Raw genomic sequence first — 26,905 nt, 5'->3', positions numbered from 1 at the left:
AGTGTTCAACGATTACCAACCTTTAGATCCGCATTGTTTCACGTCGCTCCAGCCTTTATGTAAGCATATGAAAAATAAGTATAAAGTGGCACTAAGTAGAAAAGATTCCAATGAATCCGAAATAAGGCTGAAGATATCTCAGAAGTTGTATTTATAACATAATTTTTATTTTCAAAAATAGCCCATACATTAGAAACTTAATCTTCGATCATATTCTCTTGACAAATTTGCTTCGAGGATGATGTTCTGCGTAGGACAATACTGTGTCGCATAATGATGCATCGGATCGGCATGTGCACTCAGGTCGAAGCAGAAACACGAAGCTTATTGGTGTACACATGGTGCACGCAAATCTTTTCTTGGAGCTATAATTTATATTATTGCTTTACGTCCGTTACTCATGTAATAACTAACTCTGCGCCAAAAAAATTTCAATTAACGAAATATCCCTCATAACACGTGACGATTGATATTTCTGTATGGCGTTTTATTGCCAACTTTGTTTACGACCTATACAGAAAGAAGTCTGAAGCATACACAGCAATGGGGTAGAAAAATTGCGCACGAAACACTCGCGATTACTGATTCATTGGTTTCTCTTATTGCTTCCGTTACATAGCGCATAATATAGACCGTCGTAGAGAATCATGCCCAAGATACCCGAGGCAGAGGCAGGTCATCAACGCCTATTGACAGATAGCCCGACGAGCACGCGTGTATGGCAAAGTACCGTTACTCGTACAGTATATATACAGGTAAACAAATGCAATGGTATATATATAATGCTTATACATATATACATGTATATATGTTGTGTGTCTAGTGGTCGCTGATCCACCACCGCCACCTTTACGACTTCTCTTCTTCTTCTTTTTCTTCTCCTTCACCTTCTTCGACTTCTTCTTCCTCCGCGGCACGATGGTTGAATAGGAATGCGGTAGGACGGAAAAAGACGTGGTCAAGGATGGCGAAGGATGCAGGTACACACATGCTGTACGTACGTGTGCCATAGAGGTGTACTTGTGCCGTATCCTATGTAGGATGGGAAAGGGTGGGGTTGGGTTGGGCGGGAACCACAGAATGCAGCCGTAGTACAGGTACGTACGTACGTACGAGGAAGCGCTTCTCCAAGTCGTCGGTGTATGTCAAGAAACACGGGTCCCCTCAACCTGGCCCCAGCACTCGGTAGTATAGTGTTTCGACGCGGTCAGTTAGGCGATGAGGCCCCGTACCGTTCGGTTAGAGAATCTATCAGTAAGCACCGGTTGACCGAGTAAACCGAGTACAACCAAGCGCAGGGATATAACCACGTGCAACAAGTGAATACCCAGTGTCAAGTGACTGTCAATCTTGTCTTGGTGAACGCAAGGCGAGATGCACCTACGCGGTACATTTGGCGGGGGCCTTCTCGTCGTCGTTTACTTCTTATTCGCCCTTGCGTCAACTAATGCCCAGGACGACGATTCCCTCGCTGGGAGTTTCTTTTCTGGTAAAAAAAAAGACATTTGTCCGTCTTACCATTCCTGGATTCATGGAATTATTTCTTCAACTTTTCCTGTTTAGTTACGACTAGCAAACTTCTTTATGTCTTCTTTAGTTTCTGCTGCATACAGTATATTTATACACTAACGTTTTATAGTCTCGTATCACCTCTGTGCCAAAAATAATCACTTTTTTTTTGATATTTCTTCAACCTTTATTATTAACAGGTATGAAGGTGTGATTCCTATTATAATAATTCGAGCATTGGCATTCGCATCACTGTTTCTTATCGTTACCGGTGAATAAATCTGGTTGAAGGATCGGAAATCTACAAAGTTCAGTTGCTATAACTGTACAATTTCATCATAGCGTCTTGCCAGGAAGCTTAAAAACGGTCTAATCGTGCTTAGCATCTCATTATGCGAACAAATTCAAGGCGCTGCTTTATCTGGCATACCCAGTGAATAGCAAATTAATGAACTTGTATGTATTCCTTAGTGTTAACCGTAACAGCGAAGCAAAATCAGCTTATAAGTGGGACTAATCTGTTCCGCACCAGGGGCAAATTTTAATTCATTCCTGCAGTCTGATCTGGATATGACCACTGTGTCGGCAATTGAAGCACGTTTTCTTTTTACTACTTTCCGCAACCAGGACAGACAAGCGTCTACAAAAAGCAAAGGAAGTCACTGCTAGTTGTTTCGCTTCCTCGACCTCGGCGCGCGCAATGTTGTAACAGTAACCTAATAAAATGATAGCGTAAATGAAACTTACTCAGTCCAGAAATGTACACATTGAACATGCACATGCAATGTTCAATTGTACTCCGTGAGCATTACTTAGTTCCGTCTTTCAAGTAAATTGTGTCTTCGAGTTACTTCAATCGGTCCCTTGGACTCAAAGAAAATATTTATTAATAAGTCAATAAAATGTACTTGGTGTAAATAATCAATACTAAGATAAAGGCTTAGAATGTTACATTATTTCTCTGTACTAAGAATTTACTACTACTTTTTGCGTATATTCTCTAACTATAAATCGAATCCAATTCAATTTTATCATTATTTTATACCAGCATTTTTCAAACCTTCGTTTAATTCTATTAAAGTAATTCGCGGAAGTCTATTTCTTGAATAATTTACGGTAACAGTTTGCCCTCGTTCTCTTAATACCATGATGCATGAAATGCACTTCTTCGGTTAATCTAAGCACACTAAACAGCGTGGCCTACAATTGACAGACAGCACCGTTCATTTTATGATTCCATTTGAAAAGAAATCAATTTAATGCTAATTTAGAATTACGGTATATTTGTAGGCAAGTATTACATCACGTGTAAATCATACGTCGTTAGTCGGATAAATTTTTTTTTTTTAATCATTCGAGGATCTTCTGAAACGGATAAAGTGTGGGCCGGGGTTAATGATATACTGATCGTTCCTTACCAAATGAATCACCAAAAAATTTTGACAATATTGAAATTGGCATGAACGAATGGTTTAAGTACCGATGTACATTTTATCAAGCTTGCTGCAAAATACTTACATATTCAGTAGAAAAATATTAGTTTGAGTTCATTGTACTTAAATCATTGCCATCATGATGTACCATTGGTAGGCGAACAGTGAATTAGTAACGTAGAAAATCGTAATTTTAGTATTCGCAATGAAAACTGTTAATTTTCAAAGTGAGCGTGAACTAGTCGTTGTACCTTATATAAAAAATTTTCACGTGAATATGCGAGGCATGTCTTGGGCCTAACAAACGCAAGTAAATTCAAAGTCCGTTATTGTGTGCCAAAAAGTTATACACAGAGCAATTGATATTGTGATACTATAATCCAGCACAATTCGTCGTCTGGCATTTTTTGGTTCGTCCTAGATACCAATGTATTACATGGTTCGATAGCTCAATGAGTTTTATTATTGCATTAGAATTATTGCCAGCTCTATAAATGTCTTAAGTATAGGACTACCTTAACACGTATAGCATTACGTATCGCAATATTAATGAGAGGTTAAAGAATTTGTGAGGACCATTTACCGTCAGTCGGACACATATGATGGCGGTAAATTAAACTCGTCATTGATGCTCCAATTGGTGAAGGATGTTGTGCCGTTAAGCAAAATTACTTAGCATGTACTCACATGCATACTTCTCGACGTGGAGCTTTAATTAATATACGATCTACCGGGTCTCGCGATGATCATATAGTAGGCCGTACATCGTGCGTAAATATCAAATGCTGGTAGCTAGTGATAGTCTTTTTGCACATTTAGTGAGAATGATTTACTAGCAAATATTAGTCAGTAAATAAGGTGAATTTTAAGGATCTGAAAGAAATTAAATGGTACGCAGGATGTTTGAATGGGCATTCACGTGTGCTCTCGTGGGAGGATAATTGTCGATAAATTAGATTCATCAACTGGCTATTGACTTATTAGGAATACGTATGCACGTGCACGCAAGTCGGGGGTACGGAGAAGTTGCGGAGAAAATAATACAAAGAATGAATACATACAGCAAGAAAGAAAGAAAAAAAAGAAAAGATGAGGCGAAAGAAAGAGGGGGAGACGCGATTCTGCTTCGTGCGCTGCTTATTAACTCCCGTTATATTTGTTTGGGCCGTTATGCCTGCCGATGTGCCGACGTCGGGATTACAGCGTTGAGTATGGGCATACGTACGGGACAACGCATAATTCTATGCGAATATTTTCACAGACGGGATGTCGAAAGAGTATAAACCGTCGGATGAATCCGTTTGATCGTTGGAAGTCATTACCGTTACGATATTCGATTGAAAACAGTCATTCAAACTTCTTCTTTTGTTCTTATACCTACGTATTTAACGCTTGGTTGTAAACTTTTAAACATGTCTTATACGGTGTACATCCTGTGTATAATAATAAAATATACTTCACTAGAATATATACGTGACAATGACCTGCCGCCTCTTCTCCAGGCGTTGGTTCTTCTTATCTGATTGTAAGCCTCAAAGACTTCGGATTTCGATGGGTCATCCGAGTCGGTGGCGGCGTTCCGTTCCGCACCTCCGGGAAGACCGGGGGGGAGGGCCACGCCATCTAGGACGCGAGCCTGCTGTGGGAGGTGGGATCAGGGAAGGGGGGAGGCACTCACTGATTTGGTATTCTTTTTAACGGGAACACGAGTTCCTGTCTGGGCTTGCAACTTTGTGTACCTAGTTGTGAGTTTTTGCGATGTTTTTTTTCAGCCTTTCACGCACGGATCCTCAAGTGCACATTCATTCTTCCAGCTAATTACCAGCCGCCGGTACTAAACGGCTGCTATAGCATACTCGATTCGTTGTGAGATGCATTAATATTATCACTGATATTCAACCGGTGGTGTAATAAAAATAACATATATTAATTTACATTTTGAAATGCCAAATTTTCCTATCACTACAATAAAACATTTATCTATCACTTGCGACCTTACATCAGATTCTTCTACCATACAACGCATCAGAATTAATGCCCTAATGTGTATAATAGATCAAATTGTTTTGAAAGACAGTATTTCCTCTTTAAAAAAGACGAAAAAGGAAATACTGACAATGTTTCATTTTCTACGGATGAATATTTATTACATGCAATGTCGTTTCAGGATGAATTCACGGTGTGTGAAAAGTGATTCATCGTCTTATTAGCGATGGGACGTCAGATCACCTACTTTTAAATTGAAACTAAGTTGAACATGTCCAAATAACTTTCTACGAAGTGTGAATCTTGCGAGAAATTCTTACAGTGCAGTGTGGAACGCTGCGAGCAAATAGACTCTATTACTTATTCTAAATGTGTAGCACATCCTCGTTACAATAAAGATGCACAAGATTTGGAATACGAATGTATTTTTGCGAATAACCCAGATATATGAAAGCGTCTTATCCAATCGAATACTTTAATTATTAGTAGCAGTATGAAGATGAATGGAACTCAAATAACTAATTTTATCTCTAATCCTGTTGATTCTGCAACATGGACAATTTTAGTTTTGAGAAATCTAAAGTAGTAGAAAATTGAACGGAAAATAATTAGAAATCGTTTCCCCTGTTTCACCGAACACCATAATTACAGGAGTGTCTATATAACCATAATTATATTATTTCTTAAATATTTTATCGAATTCAGTCACTATAAAGTTGACTGTAAAATTTTAATATAAACTGTATCAGAAATCGCATAATAAATTACAAAAGCATGTACGAATCATCAAATCTATTTAATATACTAAATTAAAAATCATATAACTATAATCACGTGATGGCGAATATATTTTATCGAAATAAGTCACTATATAAATAACTATATGATTTTTGATCTAGTATATCTGATGATTCGTACGTGCTTTTGTAATTTATTATGTGATTTCTTATATATCTTATCGAATTTACAAGATAAGTCATGTGATCCATGACAGACTGAATTCTTTCGAAACCTTTTATGATTTAACACATGATCATTTTCATTAGGGAGGTCCATAATAAGACTTGACTTCACTATGAATAAAATGGCTCGGAACCACAATTTAAAACAAAGTTGAGTTAAGTAAAGGTCCACATACCATGAATTTTCGTTAAGTGGTCTGCGGTCTCAAATGCTAACCGAGATATTCATTTCCGGTTCTCGAATAAATATATGTGATTCATTTTTTACTCGGAGATATTTTTGTGTTTTCCAGTGTATTATTAATGTTCATATAAACTAAAAAAGTTGAATTGTTCATGGAAATTTCGACAGTAAGAATTTACGGTAGTTGAAAAATGATAAATATACAAATTTTGCAAAGCTGTTGCAAGTCATAGGATTCTACTTAATCCTAATGCTTAATTATAGGACTATTGGATTCGATAACGAGTACTGCAAACAGCGCAGACTGTCCTGGAGTATGTGTTCACGCGTTTGCAACTTTGATATGCTACGAGGTACTGGAAGATATTCAGTGTCCATCTGCGAGTATGCGATGCTGCGTGGAAGCAGCTAACAATACCATTTCTGCCGATTCACCAAATGTTAAGGGTAGTGAAAACACAACGAAAAATACGGAAGCTAAGCCTATTACAACTATAATTCCACCGACAACCCTATCAACGACTACTACGTCAACGACACCGTTGTATACTACCACACTAAAAACAACTACGGTAAATGTGATGTAAAGACTTAATACTTTCGATCTTACGGACAATGCAGTTGACATAGATAACTATACAGACTTCCTTCAATTGAATGATATTTTAAATGAATTTTTTTAGGCCAAGCAAAAAGAAGCACAGGATAAGTTGTCAGACGGTAAGCCAAGGGATTGTTTGTTGCATAAATAAAATGTCTGAAATATAAACTGATAGAATTATGTGAACCAGTGTTCTTTAAAATATGATCTTCTTTCAGGTAAAAAATGTGCCGGAGTATGTGTGCCGGATCGAATGGCTGATTATTGTGAAGCAGTATTAGCTGTCGATGACCTGTGCGAGGAAGGATTACGATGTTGTGTTTCTCGTGATATATATGGTGATTCTCCACCACCAGAATTGACTGTCATTAATCGAAATACAACACGCAAAACTATGGCTACACCAGCAAAGAATACTCAACTTACAACTGTTTCCTCAACTATGTCCAGTTCAACTCCTGCTCCAACTACGAGCATTACGACTCCCAAATCAAAACCTGCAATTCAATGCACAGGTGAATGTGTCAGTGGCCTATTTGCTCTCTTCTGTGACAATATTGACAGCGAAGCAGAGTGTCCGAATGATGGCAGTTGCTGTATAACTGACACCCCACAAAAGACGGTAGTTCTACGTGAACAGTTTTCTCTATTTACGTATTACAATTTCCACGAGAACTCTCAATACCTATTAAATTTATTCACATGAACTTTTGAATGATATTTCAATAACAGAATGTATTAAAAGAAAAATTTTCCGAACAGAATTCCCAACATAAACTTCAGTGATAATATTTTTGAAAATCATTATAAATTGCTAACAATTTCCAGTAAAATATCTACCATATAGAGAGACTCAAATAACTAAATGCTATTGCGTTTTTCTCTCAATTTTTAGGAACCGAGTACCACAACAACTTTACGTCCATCGACCAGACCTTCACCACCACCACCATCAAAACTACCTCGCTGTCCAGGCTTTTGTATACTGAACATCATGGCAGCCTTTTGCGAACGGCCATACGTTCTTATACCTAAGACGTCAACTTGTTCAGCAAGCACGATATGTTGTGACGATACGAGAAGTCCATCTCCGGTTAGCATACTGCTTATTTGAATGGTGTTTGTTCGACGAGTAATGTAGTTGCTTTCTTTATAGTTAACTGTGATAGGGTGAATTGTAACATTAACGTTATGGAATAGAGAAAAATTTTGTGTTCGACAATGATATTCTATGATTGTGAGTTTTAATCACTGGTTGCAACTAACCGTCTAGTCTTTACAGCGTCCCAGACCCAGACCCACAACGCCAAGGCCAACAACAACTGTAGCTCCTGCACCACCCGATCCTCGTCCAGAATGCCCTGGTTCATGTATAGTTTCCTATCTGTCTTTTACGTGCTTCAGTAAGTGTACTCTGTGTTTTTTCTTTGCCTTTTGATTATATCCTATCACTTGTTAAAATTTTAATTCATGAAAACCAAAAATTTCTGAATATCAAAAAGTTTCCAATTCATGTCGACAACTAAATGAAGTGGCTAAAATACATTGCTATGCGTCTTTTTGCAGCACAGTTTTAATGTATAAGTATTGCATATTGAAACAATTAATTTTCAGATGAAACCGTTTATAAGTAGAAAAATATGTCAAGAAGTGTTTGTGCATAGGGAATGCTGAAATGACGGATCTCTTCAAGTGCAAGAAATTGGGGCATCAATGCTGCGCCCCAAAATCAATTATCAGAGAACTTCAGGGTGACAGTTCCAATCAACAATCAGCCACAAATAGAAACGACACCGTTTTTATGCCAAACTCAACTCCAAGACCATATACAACAATGATTTCAACTCCAAGTTGTAAGTAAATAAATTTAGAATAGTTACTTCAAAATTTCACCAGCATATGAGGAATAAAAACAACCTATAATATCGGTAATATCTCCAATATAAATATCAATTGAAATGCATACAACCTGATGATACATATTATAGATGAGACAACAACTCTAGCAACCACGACGCGTGCACCAGTTTACAGCAAATATGTCTGCGGTGTCAAAGGAACTTCACGAGGTCCACTACAAGCAAGAAACGATATTAGAGAAGCCCGAGTAGTAGGTGGAGAAGACGCAGATGCTAATGAATGGTGCTGGCAGGTGGCACTTATCAATTCTTTGAACCAATACCTTTGTGGCGGCGCCCTGATCGGGACGCAGTGGGTTCTGACTGCAGCTCATTGTGTAACCAAGTTAGTGTCACACTACAAACCAATGCCATTATATCCTGCATAGGAGGGAGCTGTTTAGTTTTTCACATGGCATTTTTCTGTTTTTTTTTTTTTTTAATAATATGAATAGATGAAGTATATTTTAAAGCCTCCAAAAATTTCAGCATTGTCCGCTCCGGTGATGCGATATACGTCAGAGTTGGTGATCATGATCTTACACGCAAGTATGGTAGTCCTGGCGCTCAAACCTTGCGTGTTGCAACAACATACATTCATCACAATCATAATAGCCAGACCCTCGACAATGATATAGCCCTCTTGAAGTTACATGGGCAGGCAGAATTAAGGGAAGGTGTATGTTTAGTTTGTTTACCAGCTAGAGGTGTCAGCCACACAGCTGGAAAAAGATGCACAGTTACTGGCTATGGTTACATGGGAGAAGGTAAGTTGTTGCAGAAAAGCTTATGTAATGTTTCATGTTACATGTCAACAATGTTACAAATAATTGTTGTTCTTGAATTTAAAGTCACAGTCAAGTATCATACTAATGCTATTCTGCAAAAAGACATAGTGTGAACTAGATTATTAAAAAAAAATCATCTATGTATGTCATAAAACTGATACATACCGCATTGCAGCTGGGCCTATTCCGTTAAGAGTACGTGAAGCAGAAATACCAATAGTAAGCGATCCTGAATGCATTAGGAAGGTAAATGCCGTAACAGAAAAAATATTTATATTACCAGCAAGCAGTTTCTGTGCTGGAGGGGAACAGGGCAATGATGCTTGTCAAGTGAGTAACATAGCATCCAGTATTAATTAAGATGTAATCATATATCCACGTGGTATTATCGTTATTTCTTCAACATTCACAGGGTGATGGTGGAGGACCGTTGGTCTGCCAGGATGATGGATTCTATGAACTGGCAGGATTAGTCTCATGGGGTTTTGGTTGTGGCAGAGTAGACGTACCTGGAGTTTACGTTAAAGTTTCCGCTTTCATTGGATGGATAAACCAAATTATATCCGTGAATAATCTATAGTTTATTACACCTATGTTTGATGGATTATTTATTTATTTGCACAACTACTGCTACCCCAATTACTCTTGTGACTGAAAATACTTGGGCTATATATCTACCTGTATCAAAGTCCTTCATACAATCAACAAGCTCTTTTCATTCCCTATAAGATATATGTCAATAGATACATCCGATATTTTCTTAGCAAATTGGTTGGCAGAATAGATGGCTTAATAATTTTTTTTCATTTTTTCTATCAAGTATTTAACCATCTTTCGATTGCTAGAATAATCGAATTTTCATTACTCATCAACTTTGAATGGTTCATAATCTCAACAGTTGAAACAACTTGACAGTTATGAACCATTTTATGTTAATCATCATCTCTCTATGTTTATTGTAAATTAGGCTTAAAAAATATGACTGTATTTCAAGTGAACCGTTCAAGTGGTAGAAACGATTATCAAAATTCTTTAGCATTTCATTTGACTTACATAATATATATCGTGTATCATTGCAATGACAATATATTTGATATATCTACTAGTTGATAGAAGAGGTATTGTTACAAACCGCAGCTATATCTATTCTTTGAGGATACAATGGAAGATAAGCTTCTTTCTTTACCGAAAATATCACGAAAACCTCTCATTAAATCTCAAGCACTTGCATCAATAACAAGTTATCACATGTGTATGTACGGTAACAGAGATGATACAAATTGAGACATGTAACTTCAGAGAATAATAATAGACACTTTATATAATGCGGGATCTTAATTGAATGTTTGGTTGACAATTTATCTTTTGTATTGAGTGTGTCACTTTGTCTTCTAATTTGAAATTAGATAAGGGCGACAAAGATCAGAAATATGCACTATGTTCAAATACATATACCTACATTTTTATAGTCAAGTCATTACTTTGGTAAGAAAATTTTTTCACTTTGCAAAATATTGTTCGAACTATCAGAAAGTACATACTTATTTACTCGCTTTGTAAATTAATGCATCATTCATAATATTGCTCATATCATTGGTACACTTAAGTTTTTTCCTTTTTAATTTTTTTTTTTTTTTTTTAGTGTTATTTCCGATTTTTATTTACATTACGATGTCAACTGAAGAATTAAATTTTTACCCAACATTTTAAATTTTCTAAATACTTATAATGCAATATAATAGCCTGATATGATTTAATTACTGTTACATGAGTATTAACATTTTTTACTCAACTTCATCTCACGACCTGAAATGAATTTTGAAGAAAATGGTAAAATTCTTAAGAGTGAGTGTCTAACTACGTTTTATTGAAGAAAAATATGTAGTGAAGTTGTTCATTTCGAATAAAAATTTTACCAGCACACTCTAAATACAATAATAGGAAGCTGTCATTTATTTAAATGAACACTGTTTACGTAAAATACACACAGGCACGTAAATATATAAGTAGCTGTATGTACCTTGGGTGAATATATTTATTATAAACTTTAGAGTTGCGTCGTATGAGTAATTCTGTATAAATATATATTTCTGTATATATGGTTGTGTTGAAATGTTTATAATTCCTTCGTGACAGCCTAAGTCAATTTGATAATTTTTAGATTGAATATCTTTCAAAGCGCACAATAAAGTGGTGATAGATCTGACAATATTTGGCATTTTCAAAAAACTACCTTTACACGTGGACACTTTTGGATCGCAGAAAAAAATATTTCACTGCCAATACCATATATAATATCAATACACTGATATTAATAAATGCTGTCTATTGAACGAAAAATTAAAAATTTTGGGTTCAACCCTAGAAACTGCAGCATCACAGTATTTGAACAAAAAACGCTAATTCTATTCAATGCACAGTTTTTAATATTTTCCATTCAATGACATTGACGAATCAATGTTTAAGTTTAATATCGAAGTTCATGGGTAACATGAAGCGGTTCTTCAAAATATACAGTAAAAAAATGAACACATTAGAAAAGAAATGGTAGTGAACTAACGATGAGAGTTCAGAGTAACGGGTGCAGTATTTTTCTATGTCTATATTTTTCCGAATTTTTAGTACAAAATATATAAAATTTTATGAGCAAGCTACATAAATACGATATTGTCTTTATAATTTGCTAGCGCATGCGAATTTTGCGAAAACTCCTCAAAGGTAGCTTTCTTAAGTAGAGATTCTCAGGTAAATTAGGGACTTTTAACACAGGGGAAAATTGATTCCTATCATAGCTCATCACGTTTCGATCTTGAAGCTGTTGAAAGTAATGTTTCAACATCCCTTACGATTTTACTGGCTGATGCAGTATTTATTTGACTGCCGTCATATTCGTTACTGTATTGTTGACCAGGAAAGTACAGCATGACTGTAGGATATGCTCGTACTGAAGCTTTTCTACACAGTGATCTGTATTTCTCACAGTTAACTTTTGCAAATCGAACTTTGCCTTCCAGTATCTGGAACATGTGTACGAAATTTTTACTACTTTGAACAACTAACATAAAAATTAAATGAAGTGTGTTGGTCTTTGTTATCACCAAGAAATTTTTGGAAACAGTGACACTGTCGTTAATGTAAGCACAGATCTTATTTTTACATTGCAGACTATACCGCTAATTTAAAATCATAGTACAAATTACCTGCGCTGCAATGTTGTAATGAGGTTGTAGCTCGATGCAATGGTGACACCAAGGAGCATAAAAGTCAACCAGCCAAGGTTCCTTGCGTGGTAAAATCACGTCATCGAAACGATCAAAATTCAAGTTTTCAACTATTACAGGTAGAAATTCTGTTACCCAACTCAACATAGACAGAGAATCTCTTGCCCCATTGTATAATCTGCATATAATCATATTCTTACTCAATACTCTTCAACTTCAGTGTATTCAATTTCAAATTTGCAATTTCCGTCTAGATTACTTACGCAACACGATTTAATCCCTTACTGCCTGTAGGATACAATCTAATCGTTGGGTAACTACGTACTCCTTGATTTGAACAGAGTGACGGTTCCAGTTCACAGTTGACCGACGCAACATGCACAAATGGCAAGACTTGCAAAGTCTTGGCAACTAGCGTCCATTGAGGAGCTAATTGTTGACATGGACCACACCAAGGTGCAAAATAATCAACAAGCCAAATTTCATCAACTGTTTTCTTACCAAGTTTGAGATCAAAGTCATCTGTTGTCAACTTTATGACTGTGAGAGAAAAAAATATGTAAATACATTAATTCATGCAATCAAAATAATAAGTTTTCAATAAAAGTATCAAATAGCCACATAAATCCATTTTTGACAATTGGTGTATACAAAAACTTTCATCGATTAATGAAATTTCATTTTATATTGCTAGTCGCACTTCTTATTTGAACGACTTGCGAAGATTTGATCAATAATTTGTTACATTAATTACCTGTAGGATTTCTCATCTCAGTAATAAACTCGACAAGACTAGCAGCAACTTTATCCCCCGAAAATAAATTTGTATTACTATTATTTACCAACATTGCTGTCGGATATGAGCGTATGTTAAATTGTCTACAGACAGTGGAGTGTACAGTACAGTCTACTGTCCCAAAGTGAACAACAGACGGCTCAAAATGTAAAGATGCTTTGCGGAGTTCGGGCAGGAATCTTATGCAAGGGGGGCACCATGGCGCAAACCAGTCAACAAGCCATGCCTCACTATCTATAAAAGAACGAAGTGGGATATATTAAATATGTCAACAAAATTTACTACATTGCAATTTATTAGCAAGTGTATCAACCTTTTTTTCCCCATATCATACTCTGAGCTAGGGAATAAAACTTGGAATATTGTGAACTTTCAGAAATCACTGAACATAATCACAGGGAACTAAAAAAAGTATTATTACTGCTATTGTTAGTATTCTCGTTATTATTATTATTGTTTTCACTGTTGTTAAAACACAGCCCAACATAAATTCAGAATCTTATTGTATTATTACCTTTTTTGTTGTTCATAATTGACAATATTTCGTCAACTGATAGCATATGTACATTTGTTGCCCTAATACTTTCAGTAGCAAAACTGGCAATATCGTGAACGGAGTCTTTTCCATGGTGCAACTCAAATGCTCCACCTGGTTTGAGAACTCCCCACACAGGGTAATGGTTTACATTTAACTTTTGGCATAGGTCCGAATATTTTCCACAGTTTACTTTTCCTGAAATATTTTTCCATATTAACAATGACTGGTAATAAAAATGGTATGAAATGCACCTTTTCCAAATAGATACCCACCCAAGTTTATACTCTGTATAATACCAGGTAATTTCTTCAACTGTACATCTAACTGCGTAGCATGCCCTATATAGAAACATATCAACCAACCAGCATCCAAGTCTGATCGAAGACGTGTTCTTATACCCTGAATAAAGTAATGACAATAATAGTTGTAACCAGAACTATTCAAACAGAACCTACAATTGAGTTTTTTCAAGGACCAATGCCTTTGCACTATTTCAGAAATATTTTTAATTATAAATCGTGTGCATTTCCCTAAATATAAAGTTGGAGTAAGAAAAATATACCAAAAAATCTTCCTGGTTCAGATCTTGCGGCTCCGGTAATTGCTCTAAAACCTTCCTGGCAAGAATCTGTACATCATCTATATCCTCAAAGAATAATGGGTCAGAAGATATGTTCTTATTGTTATGCTGGAACGCGACACCTACGTCGTGTGGAATCGTATCATCACATTCATCATCTGAACATCTGAGAATTCGTACAGTAACCATGTTGTTCTGGAAAATAACCGTTATAAATACATGAATATTTCCATGTCAAACCAAACACTTTGTACGTAAAATATCGATCTGCAATTTTAATTTATCTGTAATTTTTCTGATATAGGTATTACAGAAGGGTGTACAAATGGAAAAGAAGAGATACACATTTCACAACCAAAATTTGATTTCTATGTTTTCGATTTTGGAATATAATTTCAAATTTCAAGTTTTTGTACACATGCTCTCGTTGTAGTGGCTGTACCTTCAAAAGTAAAGAAGATAATTGAACAAACCACGAGACTTCAGAAAGGACATAAAATATTCTTCAAATTAATGTAATATAATTTATTTTCATATAATTATTTGGTCGTGAATCTCATTAGTTGAATTCTTTGATCTTATTTTAAGTTGTCGACTACCAATTATTAAATTCCGAAAAAAAATGGTTGTATTCATGTACTAATTGTACATTAACCCATCAAGTTTGAAAATGAAGGAGAGTATGTGTTCCAAATTTGAAATTGTATTCTTTAATCGAAAATATGGATACTACGTTCACTAAACAAAATCTCTTTTTTTTATTCATGGAACACAGAAAAAAAGTCAGCCAAATTAACAATGGAGATATTTCAAAAGTGTTTTGTTCGACGTGAAATGACTCAGGTGAAGTAGAATAATAATATGTAATTTGATAATGAGAATCTAATATTGAGAATTCATCTATAGTGCGGTAATTTTGATATATATGGGTATGACAAGCAAAATACTTACCAAAATCGCAGCTATTTTGAGATGATCTTCAGCCGTAAAACAATCACGGTTTTTACCACAAATAAATAATAGACTCGCACCTTCGGTCGGCTCGAGACCTTGAATAAGTCGTTTACCCAGTGATGTACTAATTGGCAAAGCTTTAACATCTAATCGACTTAAAACATAGCTGATTATGTTTTCACGAGTATTTTCTCCTGTATACAACGCACCATGCGTGGAATGCTAGAAAAAATGAGATATACAATTTGAATGCTATTGATTAAATCTTGTTAAAATATTCAAATGAAAGAGGTCACATATGAAAAATTTTATCAAAGTTTTAACATACACTTGCGCAATTCAGCCTTTGAAAGATTTTTTCCTCATAGTCATCAGTATAATTAAAGCATGCATGAAACAGTTTCCCTTCACAAGATTGATTATGTTGCATACAAATGAACTAATAAGTATATTTACTCACTCTAGGATAATAAAGCAGCGTTGGATATGACCTGATATTTATTTGGCGACAAAGATGCCAGTCATCTTCACAATTTACAGCACCGATACGAACAACTCCTTCTAATTCCTTAGCCACTTGTCTCCACGCAGGAGCTAAATGGTGGCAATGACTGCACATCGGCGAATAAAAATTTATAAACCAAATACTGTCAGAGTCTAAAACTTTCTCATCTGTCAAAAAATAGTATATTATAATCAATTTCAAATTTCAACATAAGATATTGAACTGTTATTGCTAGCTGGCAAGTAGCCAGATATATTTTATCTATAGCTCTTCCTAAGTGAAAACTTGAACTGAATTGTAACAAGTTTTCACATTAAAATTTAGATATATTGCAACCATTAACACTCACTATAATCATGCCTATTGAGAGTTTCTACTTGAGGATCATCATCATATATCCCAAACTGATGCTGATAATAACTCCAAGACTGATATTGCTTTGCTTTATATCCATTGTTGAGACCTTCCTCACCATAAATATCATATTTCTTTCGGGTTTCAGAATCTTTCAGCGTTTCATAAGCAGTAGTGAGTTTTACGAATCTGTTATGAGCCTCGGGATCATTCTGCAAAATGTAAATCGACGAAATTCCTTATGATTTATCAAGATAGTTGAGCATTAAGTTTTCATTATCTTCGTACATATAACACAAATTTTTTAACTTGTTCTATAGTATCAAATTTTATATTAATCAGCTTATATGCTTATTAATCAGATTTTAATTATTGATTCAATAATTTACTGTATTCTTGTCTGGATGCAAGGTGACAGCCAGCTTTTTGAAAGCTTTTCTAATTTCCTTGTCATTGGCATCTCTTTTGATTCCAAGCAACTCATAATAATCTTCTCCATAAGATAATGAGATTACAATCAGCAATACAAATATATTGCAATACCTGAAATTGGATATACAAGAAAAGTATTAGAGATCAATGAAATTATTGAACAGCTAAATGTAACTGCTGCCAATGCTCAATTTTCCAGGCTTAAGGATTATTTTACCAGGCTATTTTCTCCAAGGTTATGAATAATGAACAACTTTCGGTAATGGTAAAGAAGATTACCCTTATTTCTGTTTGCGTCAAATACAGCGAACCATGACTGTCTGTATGTGACTTTGTCTCGCACTTTAATTTGTCAGAAGTCAGCTGCGGTCAGAGCGGAACAAAGAATGGTTCCAAGGAAAGTTTTGTCTTGGTCTACCTAACCGAATTCAACTACTCTGTTCTCTGTTGTAAGAGTGTAAGTCATTTTGGTGAGAGTAATTAGACTAAAATCTTTCCAAAGTGGTACATAGTTTATTAATGAATAATATGAAGATTTTACTGTTAAAGAATTTAAATACGATTCCTGAGTGAACAATTATCACAAGAATAATCGAATAGGAAGGAATGAAACAATGAGACTAAACACATGACGTGTAGAATCAACCTAAAGTAGTACGTCTATTATCTTAGGGTAGAGATGCTGTTATTCTAACCTATAGAAATGAGAATGTGCATAATTTTCAGACACGTATATTTAAGAAAGGTACTTACATATTTACTATGATTTTTGAACATCAACTACGTGGAGTCACACCAGTTTTTGTGACGATCTTATCAGCTCTCTCCTTCTAGCATATTCGCCGCCCACGACATCAAGCCGCCAGCTAGCTACCTACAATTTGACACTTGTTTAGGTTAACTATCCGAATCTATCTGGCAGACCGCCGAATCTACAGCGCATGGCATGCTTCGGTGGACACGTGTTTTTCACCTTTGTCAAAAATTGTATGGCAATAACAGTGGCAATAACAAATAATTCTGTTTCAATTGTTAAAATTATAATGATTTGTACTATAATTATAAAGAGAAATAAACTGGTTATCAAGGAATGAAAGAGCGCCAAATATCCTGTCCTCCAATCTGATAGATCTCAATGTTGTCGTAGATATCGCAAACTATTAAAATCCACGAAGTGAAAAAGATTCTGTACACAATTCCGAACAAAAACACTTGGATACATTTTCATTTGACGCAGACATATAGAAATGGCATGGATTCCATGGAATCACAATAGTAAATTCGTAGAATTCGTGCCATTTTTTTTATTTCTGCGTCAAATACAAAATGTGATGAGTGTTTTTGTCAAGAATTGTTTATATAAAATAGGGCTGTTAAGCCCTTTTTCGCGATTGAAATACGTAGACTTCGATACTTGGAGATATGTACGACAACGTCAAAATCGACCAGGGAACCCCCTTAACAATACTTTATTTCAGTATTATATTTTGCTTAATTTTTAATACGTCACTAGGATTTTAACGACGAACCAATGTTACAATAAATGTTACTGTATACCTCAAATATATGTAGGTTTTACATCGACGAAATATGTGTTGATCTTCTGAGTACATACCATAGATTCTGAAAGTCCTGACAATTAAATTAATGTACTCAGACATGTCTCATACCGAATTCGGTATATTCCCAAATTTTACTAATTATAAGATCCTAATTGAAAAACTGAGTCGATTATTTACAAATATAGTTATTCAGTGCTTTGAGATTAATGTTATACAAACAACATTAATCTCTATTTGATCTAAATAGATAAAAACGAAGCTCAGTGTGTCCATTCTATGAAAATAATTTGTCTTTAGAATCATTAATTGCCTTCTATTTTCACTCAGTTCCTCTAATTGTTGTATAAATCATCAACTATGTCATCATTCAGTGATGAGATTATTCATTTATATCACAGATGCAAACACACGCAATGCTGTTAGCTTATGAGATGATCAAATTTCTTTGTTGACATTATGGTATCTATTTAAACTAATTCAAAGCCATACCAACTAGTTATTGTGATTTGTAGTTAAAATAAGTTCAAAAAATTATCGTCATACATAACAGTATATATATATAATAGATGTAATACGGAAGGTTTTGGCGTGTGCCATAGCGTGTTGGACAGTCACGCTTTACGCTCTGACGATGCCTATCCCTTCCTCCTTTGACTGCAACATACACAGGCACAGTGTCAGACCCATCAAATTACATCTAAAAGGTCTCAGTCTTTGCAAGGATTTGGTAGAGAATCGAATAAGTTCTTCGAATACTATACCCAGTATTCAAACGTGTTATAGTTGCATTTATGAGGTTTAAATAGAAGAATGAAAGGATAAACAATAGTCGTCAGTTACTGTGTAACAGAAAATATTTTTTTTGCATCACACTATTCCTTGCATTCTACGACTAAATAAAACTTACTCATAAAAATTCTTTTCTCTATTTTTTCTCTCCTCTTAATTTGTCTTTAATTGTCTGTATCAGAGATGGGATTTGTTAATTTACACTAATTACATGAAATTCTAATGGTACATTAATAAAATTTCCATTTTCTCAAGTAATAGATATTTGGTACAGTTTCAGTGCTTCATATTCATTTAAATATTCTATCAAACATATTGTACAAGTAGATAAATTCAACACACTAGATAAAGGCAGGGGAATATAATAGAATGATACTGTTGAATAAGTTTCAAAATTTGCAAATATTTGGAACTTTCTTAATTTTCGTATTTGCTGTTGAGAAAACTGACGAACGATATATAGAGGTAAGTCAAAGTGAATTTTGATGTGCTTTTACCAGAAGTATTAACTCTGTATCCAATTCCATATCCTTTGTTCGACAGATACATTTCAAATATATGGATTTAAAAAGATACCATTTTCATCTATTACCACAGATAATTTACTTTCGATTTTAGCTTCACAGGATTTTGTGTAACTATACTGAGAATAACAGTATATTAAACAGTAGAGATGATACAGTTTGATAGGTAGCATCCTTCGACATGCTTCGTAGATCAGTATATAGTCACAGTAACTGTTCATCGTTTTATGGTGGGTTGGGTGCAGCTGAATTTACATTTCTAATTTCTTTTATTTACTATCCCACTGTTTATAATATGTAGGCTACTATGTAATTTTTATAAAGTGCTACCAATCCTTATTTCCGTGACTGTAAATCCATTTCTTAATGGGAATTATTAAAAAAATTTCTGACAACATAGCATCTCTTACGTAATATACATGAATTACTTCGTAAAATTTCTTGATTAAGTCGTAGAAAGTAACTCTAATACTAATATTACTGTTTGTGCATTTTGGAACCTAATACACTTTTCATTTTCATAGGGGTTGAATGTGAATTTGGGTGAGGCTTTACAGTTTCTCAGAGAATATGACCGTGAAGCATCAGCAATGTGTAACAGAGTGACTGCGGCACAATGGCAATTTGTTACAAACATAACAGACAATTATAGACGTAAAATGGTAACCAGATAATGACAATTCAATTTTACCCTGTTTGAATTTACGAATTTGATAAACATGTGTGACACTTACATCTTGTTAATCAGCTGGACGAACAAACGCTGAAGGCAAAATTCGACAGAGCATCTTGGAGAAAAGCTGTTAGCTTTGCTTGGAGTCGAATACCAGATCCTTTAGCAAGACGACAACTTAAAATGGTTGCAACTCGAGGACGTAATTCCTTAACTGATGACAAATTTAACGAGGTATTTTAATTTACTATATTTCATATATAAAAATAAGAAATATAGTCTGGAAATCATTATAAAATGTAAAAAACATAAGTTGCAGCACGTTTGAATTTACTACACAAATGAAATTCGAGTTTTCGAATGATTTAGAGCATATAAATATTTCTCGCAACAGAAATTAAAAAACCTCAAACTCATATATTCCAGATTTACCATCTGATAGCTGAGATGAAAGAACTCTACACCAGAACAAGACTCTGTTCATACAAAGAAAACGAGCACCAGTGTAATCTAGTTTTGGATCCAGGTATGTTAATGAGTATTTAGAAAAGAGTGTCAATTTGTTCACTGAAACAATTCTCAACATGACTGCACTGAACAATTGAATGTAATAATTTGATTACTTTAAAAAACAATCGTTCTCTTTTACAATGAATATTTTTGTATCTAGATATTAACAAAATAATGGCTCAGTCAAGAGACTACAAAGAACTATTATATTACTGGAGAGCTTGGCATGAGGCTGTTGGACCGCCCTTAAAAAATAAGTATATGAGATACGTAAGACTCGCCAATCAAGCTGCAAGACTGAATGGTAAACGTCTAGAACTACTGATTAATTTGAGTTGAAACCTGAATAACAAATATGAATTAATAAATCTAGTACAATACATTTGTACACAGGTTTTGCTGACGCAGGAGATCAGATGCGAGAAGACTATGAAGACGATTCTTTTCAGCAAAATATTGCCGAAGTCATTTCTGCTGTTACACCTTTATACAAGCACTTGTTCACTTACACCAGGCACAAATTAATTGACAGATACGGTGATGTGATAAGGAAAGATGGTCCATTACCTGCTCATATTTTAGGCAACATGTGGGCTCAAAACTGGCAAGGAATTTATGATATAGTTCAGCCTTTTCCGGCAGCTAAGAAACTAGACGTCACTTTGGATATGATGCTTCAAGGTATTTCACCGCTAAGGTAAAATCAGCCATGTGTATCCAGTTGTATTACTGGAACATACGTAGATTAAATAATTATGATAGAAGCTTGCATTAGGGGTTCAGACTTGTTTGTATTATAGTTTTTATATAGTCTTCGTAATGCCAGATGTCCCATGGAAGTATCAGCATAACAGCTTTTTCATTCGATTTGCACATTTTGGTTTTCAGAATGTTTCAAATTGCCGAAGAATTTTTCACATCTATGGGAATGATACCAATGCCACCTGAATTCTGGCGTATGTCAATGTTTGAGAAACCAACTAACAGAGAAGTGAAATGTACAGCAAGTGCTTGGGACTTCTGTAATCGAATTGATTTTAGGTAAACAGAACTTTCAGAATAAATTTAATTTCTTGTTAAAATCCGTAAAATCGAAGTTTATGAAATTATTACACAGAGTATTCAATATTAAGGCAGTTGTTTTAATTACCAATTTCAAAAAAATCATTTTTCTGAATTACAGAATAAAACAGTGTACTAGGGTGAATATGGAAGATCTATTCTCGACCCACCATGAAATGGCACATTTACAGTATTACCTACAATACAGAGATCAACCACTACTATTTCGTAATGAGGCACTACCAGGTAAATAACCACTGAAAATTGATGATCTCAAGACATGTACTGACAAACTAATAATTATAATAATATGGTTGGCCCCTTTACCTCATGTTTGCGCATTACACCCCGGCGATGAGCATGACACAACTCAAAAATTGTAATTTTTCAATAGAAGCAAATAACTATGAGTAAAAGCCTTGCATGGCTATGAAAGTTACCTGTTGTTCTCTGCTCTGTGACGGCCAATTTTTCAACTACAGAAATGTCACTTTTCAAGCTTAAAGATTCGATCTTTGCAAATCCAAATATGGTTCCAACTCAAAATTATCAGTTGAGTTGTGTCACCCTCGTCGTCGGGGTACGACATGTTAAATCTTTTTATCGTCTTTGCTTTGCTCTATTGAGCGTTTTGCAATTTAAGAATCCTCTGTGATATCTGCCACAATTAAATGATATTACTCCAGGATTTCATGAGGCTGTAAGCGATGCCATAGGCCTTTCCATAATGACCCCACAGCACTTACATCGAATTGGACTCTATAACAATTCTACAGATGATTATGAATCCAATATTAATTTTCTAATAATGATCGCTTTGGAAAAAGTAACTTACATGCCATTTGCATACATCGTTGACCAGGTAAATGAATTTATGTGCTACAAAACTCTTTTCCGCATTCTAATGTCTACACAAGTACTACTAAGTTTTCTCCCAACATTAGTCTCATTGTAAATTAAAATTTTTATCTGAAACAATACCCTCAATATACCCAGTTGAAAGATTAATTTTCCTAAATGAATTACCCAATCTTAGTGGAGGTGGAGAGTATTCAGCGATGGTGATGCTGATATGACGACAAGATGGTGGGAGCTGAGATTACAATATCAAGGCATAGTACCACCGGTAACGAGATCAGAAAGTCATTTTGATCCAGCATCAAAGTACCATGTTCCTGCTGACATTCCTTATGTAAAGTTAGTAATTGATATCGAAGGTGACCTTTTTTATATCATAAATTTTACGCGCACTTTTTTTCAGATACTTTGTAGGTATAGTGTTGCAGTTTCAACTATTTGAATCACTTTGCGACGTGGCTGGGCATGTAGGAGCGCTACATACTTGTGATTTCTATCGTTCCCGTGAAGCTGGTCGCCTACTTTCGTAAGTGATAAGATACTGATTAAAGTATTACATCTTTGCAAAGCAATTGATTGCACATGAATATAGATAGATGAGACAAGAATTACATGCCATTCTTATATATGATCTCTTTTTCCTGATTGGTCTAAAATTTATAATTATTAGTAAACTCAACATTAATCTTTTATACTTGCAAGTATTTCAAACTTCATGGTTTTCATTTCATTACAAAATTATTTTGAATTTTTTAGGGACGTCTTATCAGTGGGCTCATCACGAAACTGGAAAGATACAATCAGAGAGATGACACGTGGTCGAACCGATCGGCTCGATGCAGGAGCAATGCTAAGATATTTTGAGCCACTCGCTCAATGGCTAAGACGACAGAATCAAATGGAGCCAGTAATAGGTTGGATAACTAGCCAGGAAGACACAGGTCAGCAGAATCAACATAACATTACAGGAAACTCGACTGTACATTTTAACAAGGCACGAAATTCATGTAATCGTAGAAATCTTACTTTCTGTTTCAGCACTTTTCGCACACTGGTACAAAAGCAAATCCATTTGTTTAGAGCCAACATTCATAGCTCTGTTATTAATATTGAACACTTTATATTGGATAACATAAAAGCAGGACTTATTTCACCAATGTATATACAGAGGCATGGATTATTTATTTTATGATGAAAGTAGTGCTTTCAACTCTAAACTAATATACTGGTACTTGAGAGATTGAATGGTGAATCGAAAAGAGGAAAATTTCGAAAATTACAAATTCATTATTCCAATACCATACTAAGATCTCAATTTGATATAGAAAATCTCGTTTATCATTAGTATATAATATCGTAAGCATCCTCAACAGAATATATTTATAAATAAACCACAGTGATTGTTGCCAATATATACTAACTCAATTGTTATTTAACAAATTCAAATAAAACATATCATATAACATAAATAATTCTATATACACCTGAAAATTTACAAGCCTGTTCATGATACAGGACACGCATCTCCGCCATTGGTAATATAACAAGTGAGTTCCTCCAAATCATCGATAACAACTTCGCGCCCGACTTGATTCCCATTTTCATCAACACAGAAACACTCATTCCTACGACATTGCCATGCTTCGAAATTTCCAAAGTCACAACAGGAAGGGAGCTCAGTGACTGAAGCTTCGCTTAAAATCCATCGTGTTCTGGCACAATCTATAAATTGAAGAGATTTTTTTGCTCCAATTGTTTCAATCCTATCTAATATAACTATTCAATTATCCATATGGTATTACAGGAAAAGACAACTTACTACAATCCATTATTGTAGCTTCGGTTGCATTAGTTAGAGCTTCAAAACTATCTATTTGTACACCATTGGGGTCAGCACAAATTTTTCTGTAATTGAAATTTGCAAGTGCTGTCAGTGCCGGTTTATATTCATTATTGATTTTATGTCCACCTGAATTTTACTACAAAAAATGTGAATTGTAACAACATTAAATGTTACTCTCTGTTTATCTATACTAATGAAACTATAGAGATTTTAGATAAGAGGCTAACCATATAAAGTGTTTTTTCTTTCAATCAAGTCATATTACGAATCTATTCTCAGATCACCCATCTTCTGATGTAAGACATTTATATTTAATCTTAAATATAGATATTTTTTTATAACAAGCAAGTAAAAAAATTAGTTACACCTACTTAGATCCAGAGTATTGAATTCGTGCATATTTTCCATCAATTTGACAAGATGGCAAGAGTTCAATGTTAGTGACTCCACTAGCAACTAAAGTATCGTAAGCCTCTTCGCAAGTTGTATTATATGTTCCATTCGTATGTATTGTCGAGTCAACTGAAAATTTGATATGTTCAATTATCTGTTCTTGAATTGTTTGAGTGTAACATGTTCACCATGATGATAATAATTGTCTTGAAAAGTTTGACAATTTTCTCGTCTATCCATAATCAAGTAGAAGGTACTAAGCTGTAGGAAATATTCATGTTACATGTGATCCCTCAATTATACTAACAGCAAGAAAGAGTGTCCTCTGCCAAATTGGTAACATTGACCGTACTAATATCCGTTATTGGTGCTCCAGTAACCCTGTCAACGCATAAACAAGTAGCATTGGTACCGTTCATGCATTGTACTGGGTCAAATCGACCATTACTTAGGCAACGGGCAACAGGTATGTGGTATGTAGGATCAAGAGTATTTTGTGCTCTCCAGGCATTTATAGAGCATCCTGAAAATCAGAAGTTCAACAATCTCATGAACATTTCGATTGGCATATAAAGACGTTAAATGTAAACGAAACATACAAATCATTTGTAATTACCACAAGACATTTCTCGTTTGTTCCATGGATTTAAATAAGGTATTTCGCCAAATATCCTTTCACCAGTGGGAGCCTTGCAATAACATCTGGGAAATGGAGGTCTATTTTATAGCAGTCCTTTTATAAATCTAACTTTAGTAATAAATATACTTACATTGACCCTGGAATGCAATGTGCTGCAGAATAAAGGCCATCATTATCACATTCTGGTCGTACTTCACTACTTCCCAATGTTCCATTGTCCCTTTTTTCATCATAAGCTACTCGCTCCAGTGCACAATCAGTAGTCACTAGAAATAAGATCCACTAACACATTAACCAAATTTGAATGAAGAAATTCAAAACTGTATTAATTCGAAGTATTGAAGGAAGGCCATATTGATAATTCTAAACATTACTCACACCGTAGTACACTAGTTTCAGATTGATTTTATTGCACTGAGAAATTTATTCTTAGTGACCACGAGAGACTATAACATCAAGTGCATTTAATGACATCTGAAATATATTTCTACACAAGCTGAATTTGAATCGAAAATTTTCAAGTCAACCCCATGACTCATGTTTCAATACACAACCCCATAAAGTGTGTGAGAAATGAGTAAGACGAATAAATCAACAGTACTTGTCTGGCATGTCGCCTGATCATCGTCATTTGTAGTGCAAGCCAATTCTGGTCCACAAATTTCACTGGGTGGCAGTTGACCCGGTGCGCCTGAAACGCATTCGTCACCTTCATACAGATTTGTGAGACAATAATCACAGCAGTTGCAAACATCAGGATATAGCATAAAGGTCCCATAATTTGTAGAATTTAGGACCTGGCAGCCAGTAGTTAAATCAGAACATCCAGTGTCGGTGATATACTCCTTTCCAGAATGAATTAAAAACAATTTAGAGTTCAATCAGGGGAGATAAGTATTTTGAATGAAGTAACTGTGAAATTATTTGTTATAAGGAATGCTGCATATTCACCTACCGTGCAGTATGCTGTCGTGCAGCGAATTTCTAGAGCTGCCGAAGCTTCATATGCAAGCACCAGAATAATAAAGAAAACCCCATACTTCATGCTTACCAGCTTGCTGCCAAAATACGTTTCTCCGCTTCAGAATTGTCTGTGTGTATAATTGCGTATCGAAAAACTTATATGATAAAAAAAATGAGATAAGATCAATAACTGATACCAATTCCCACAATCGTACCTGTGCAGCTGATAATGACGTAGAATATGTGATGACTGCAACGATAGACATATGAAGACTTAAGTAGTTAGTTGAGGCAATTTAATGGTAGGGTGTACTGTCAGTTTAAAAAAGGTAAAAGAGTTTATCAAT

The 26,905-nt window shown here is 35.0% G+C and overlaps 4 protein-coding genes and 1 long non-coding RNA gene across 7 annotated transcripts; 2 read left to right on the top strand and 3 right to left on the bottom strand.

The window, feature by feature from the left end:
- The first annotated feature begins 1,129 nt into the window (after positions 1 to 1,129).
- On the top strand, positions 1,130 to 10,974 carry LOC124409239 (protein masquerade). The gene is made up of 11 exons (XM_046886741.1): positions 1,130 to 1,489; positions 6,339 to 6,646; positions 6,758 to 6,794; positions 6,894 to 7,297; positions 7,571 to 7,768; positions 7,958 to 8,078; positions 8,340 to 8,528; positions 8,664 to 8,919; positions 9,063 to 9,340; positions 9,537 to 9,691; positions 9,774 to 10,974. The coding sequence occupies exons 1-11, from the start codon at positions 1,375 to 1,377 to the stop codon at positions 9,939 to 9,941; spliced, it is 2,229 nt and encodes a 742-aa protein (XP_046742697.1). The 5' UTR covers positions 1,130 to 1,374; the 3' UTR covers positions 9,942 to 10,974.
- Positions 10,975 to 11,860: 886 nt separating this feature from the next.
- Positions 11,861 to 21,382, bottom strand: LOC124409424 (dnaJ homolog subfamily C member 10-like). The gene is made up of 13 exons (XM_046887024.1): positions 21,367 to 21,382; positions 17,495 to 17,615; positions 16,699 to 16,852; positions 16,305 to 16,521; positions 15,911 to 16,122; positions 15,448 to 15,672; positions 14,479 to 14,691; positions 14,189 to 14,315; positions 13,893 to 14,111; positions 13,337 to 13,612; positions 12,846 to 13,122; positions 12,562 to 12,760; positions 11,861 to 12,378 (listed from the first exon to the last, which is right to left on the bottom strand). Coding segments are annotated over exons 2-13 (2,352 nt in total). The 5' UTR covers positions 17,497 to 17,615; positions 21,367 to 21,382; the 3' UTR covers positions 11,861 to 12,147.
- Positions 18,879 to 23,973, top strand: LOC124409425 (angiotensin-converting enzyme-like). Of its 3 annotated transcripts, none has more exons than XM_046887027.1 (13): positions 18,879 to 19,134; positions 20,141 to 20,278; positions 20,365 to 20,523; positions 20,716 to 20,815; positions 20,960 to 21,103; positions 21,193 to 21,496; positions 21,688 to 21,840; positions 21,983 to 22,107; positions 22,548 to 22,723; positions 22,898 to 23,058; positions 23,123 to 23,245; positions 23,476 to 23,660; positions 23,737 to 23,973. In XM_046887027.1, exons 2-13 carry the CDS (start codon positions 20,207 to 20,209, stop codon positions 23,853 to 23,855), a joined length of 1,821 nt encoding a protein of 606 aa, XP_046742983.1. In that variant the 5' UTR covers positions 18,879 to 19,134; positions 20,141 to 20,206; the 3' UTR covers positions 23,856 to 23,973. The 3 variants fall into 3 exon arrangements, with proteins under 3 accessions (XP_046742983.1, XP_046742981.1, XP_046742982.1); XM_046887025.1 differs by lacking the exon at positions 18,879 to 19,134 and adding an exon at positions 19,287 to 19,557; XM_046887026.1 differs by lacking the exon at positions 18,879 to 19,134 and adding an exon at positions 19,292 to 19,557 and having other exon boundaries at positions 23,758 to 23,973.
- On the bottom strand, positions 22,480 to 22,907 carry LOC124409428. Its single transcript, XR_006929514.1, has 2 exons — positions 22,697 to 22,907; positions 22,480 to 22,620 (listed from the first exon to the last, which is right to left on the bottom strand). It is a non-coding gene; the product is annotated as an uncharacterized LOC124409428 (long non-coding RNA).
- A 114-nt stretch (positions 23,974 to 24,087) lies between the features above and the next one.
- LOC124409427 lies at positions 24,088 to 26,870 on the bottom strand. Its single transcript, XM_046887028.1, has 9 exons — positions 26,774 to 26,870; positions 26,551 to 26,686; positions 26,197 to 26,440; positions 25,726 to 25,861; positions 25,572 to 25,657; positions 25,263 to 25,478; positions 24,934 to 25,084; positions 24,539 to 24,624; positions 24,088 to 24,441 (listed from the first exon to the last, which is right to left on the bottom strand). The coding sequence occupies exons 2-9, from the start codon at positions 26,638 to 26,640 to the stop codon at positions 24,224 to 24,226; spliced, it is 1,227 nt and encodes a 408-aa protein (XP_046742984.1). The 5' UTR covers positions 26,641 to 26,686; positions 26,774 to 26,870; the 3' UTR covers positions 24,088 to 24,223.
- Positions 26,871 to 26,905: the final 35 nt, after the last annotated feature.

Source organism: Diprion similis, chromosome 8, assembly GCF_021155765.1.
Source record: "Diprion similis isolate iyDipSimi1 chromosome 8, iyDipSimi1.1, whole genome shotgun sequence".
Classification (NCBI taxonomy): domain Eukaryota; kingdom Metazoa; phylum Arthropoda; class Insecta; order Hymenoptera; family Diprionidae; genus Diprion; species Diprion similis.
Note: the sequence above shows the minus strand (reverse complement) of the source record. Positions and strands in the feature narration are given on the sequence as shown.

Excerpts from the sequence above, each read along its gene's own strand:
- LOC124409239 (XM_046886741.1), top strand. The coding sequence starts at position 1,375 with ATGCACCTACGCGGTACATTTGGCGGGGGCCTTCTCGTCGTCGTTTAC. Across the intron at positions 6,795-6,893 it reads ACAGGATAAGTTGTCAGACG|GTAAAAAATGTGCCGGAGTA; the intron begins GTAAGCCAAGGG and ends ATCTTCTTTCAG. Across the intron at positions 7,769-7,957 it reads ATACGAGAAGTCCATCTCCG|CGTCCCAGACCCAGACCCAC; the intron begins GTTAGCATACTG and ends TAGTCTTTACAG.
- LOC124409424 (XM_046887024.1), bottom strand. Across the intron at positions 14,692-15,447 it reads TCAAAATAGCTGCGATTTTG|AACAACATGGTTACTGTACG; the intron begins GTAAGTATTTTG and ends GTTATTTTCCAG. Across the intron at positions 13,123-13,336 it reads TGAGATGAGAAATCCTACAG|TCATAAAGTTGACAACAGAT; the intron begins GTAATTAATGTA and ends TTTCTCTCACAG.
- LOC124409425 (XM_046887025.1), top strand. The coding sequence starts at position 19,462 with ATGATACTGTTGAATAAGTTTCAAAATTTGCAAATATTTGGAACTTTC. Across the intron at positions 19,558-20,140 it reads CTGACGAACGATATATAGAG|GGGTTGAATGTGAATTTGGG; the intron begins GTAAGTCAAAGT and ends TCATTTTCATAG. Across the intron at positions 21,497-21,687 it reads CAAGGTATTTCACCGCTAAG|AATGTTTCAAATTGCCGAAG; the intron begins GTAAAATCAGCC and ends TTTGGTTTTCAG.
- LOC124409427 (XM_046887028.1), bottom strand. The coding sequence starts at position 26,640 with ATGAAGTATGGGGTTTTCTTTATTATTCTGGTGCTTGCATATGAAGCT. Across the intron at positions 26,441-26,550 it reads GCACGACAGCATACTGCACG|GAGTATATCACCGACACTGG; the intron begins GTAGGTGAATAT and ends CATTCTGGAAAG. Across the intron at positions 25,862-26,196 it reads TCAGGCGACATGCCAGACAA|TGACTACTGATTGTGCACTG; the intron begins GTACTGTTGATT and ends TCTTATTTCTAG.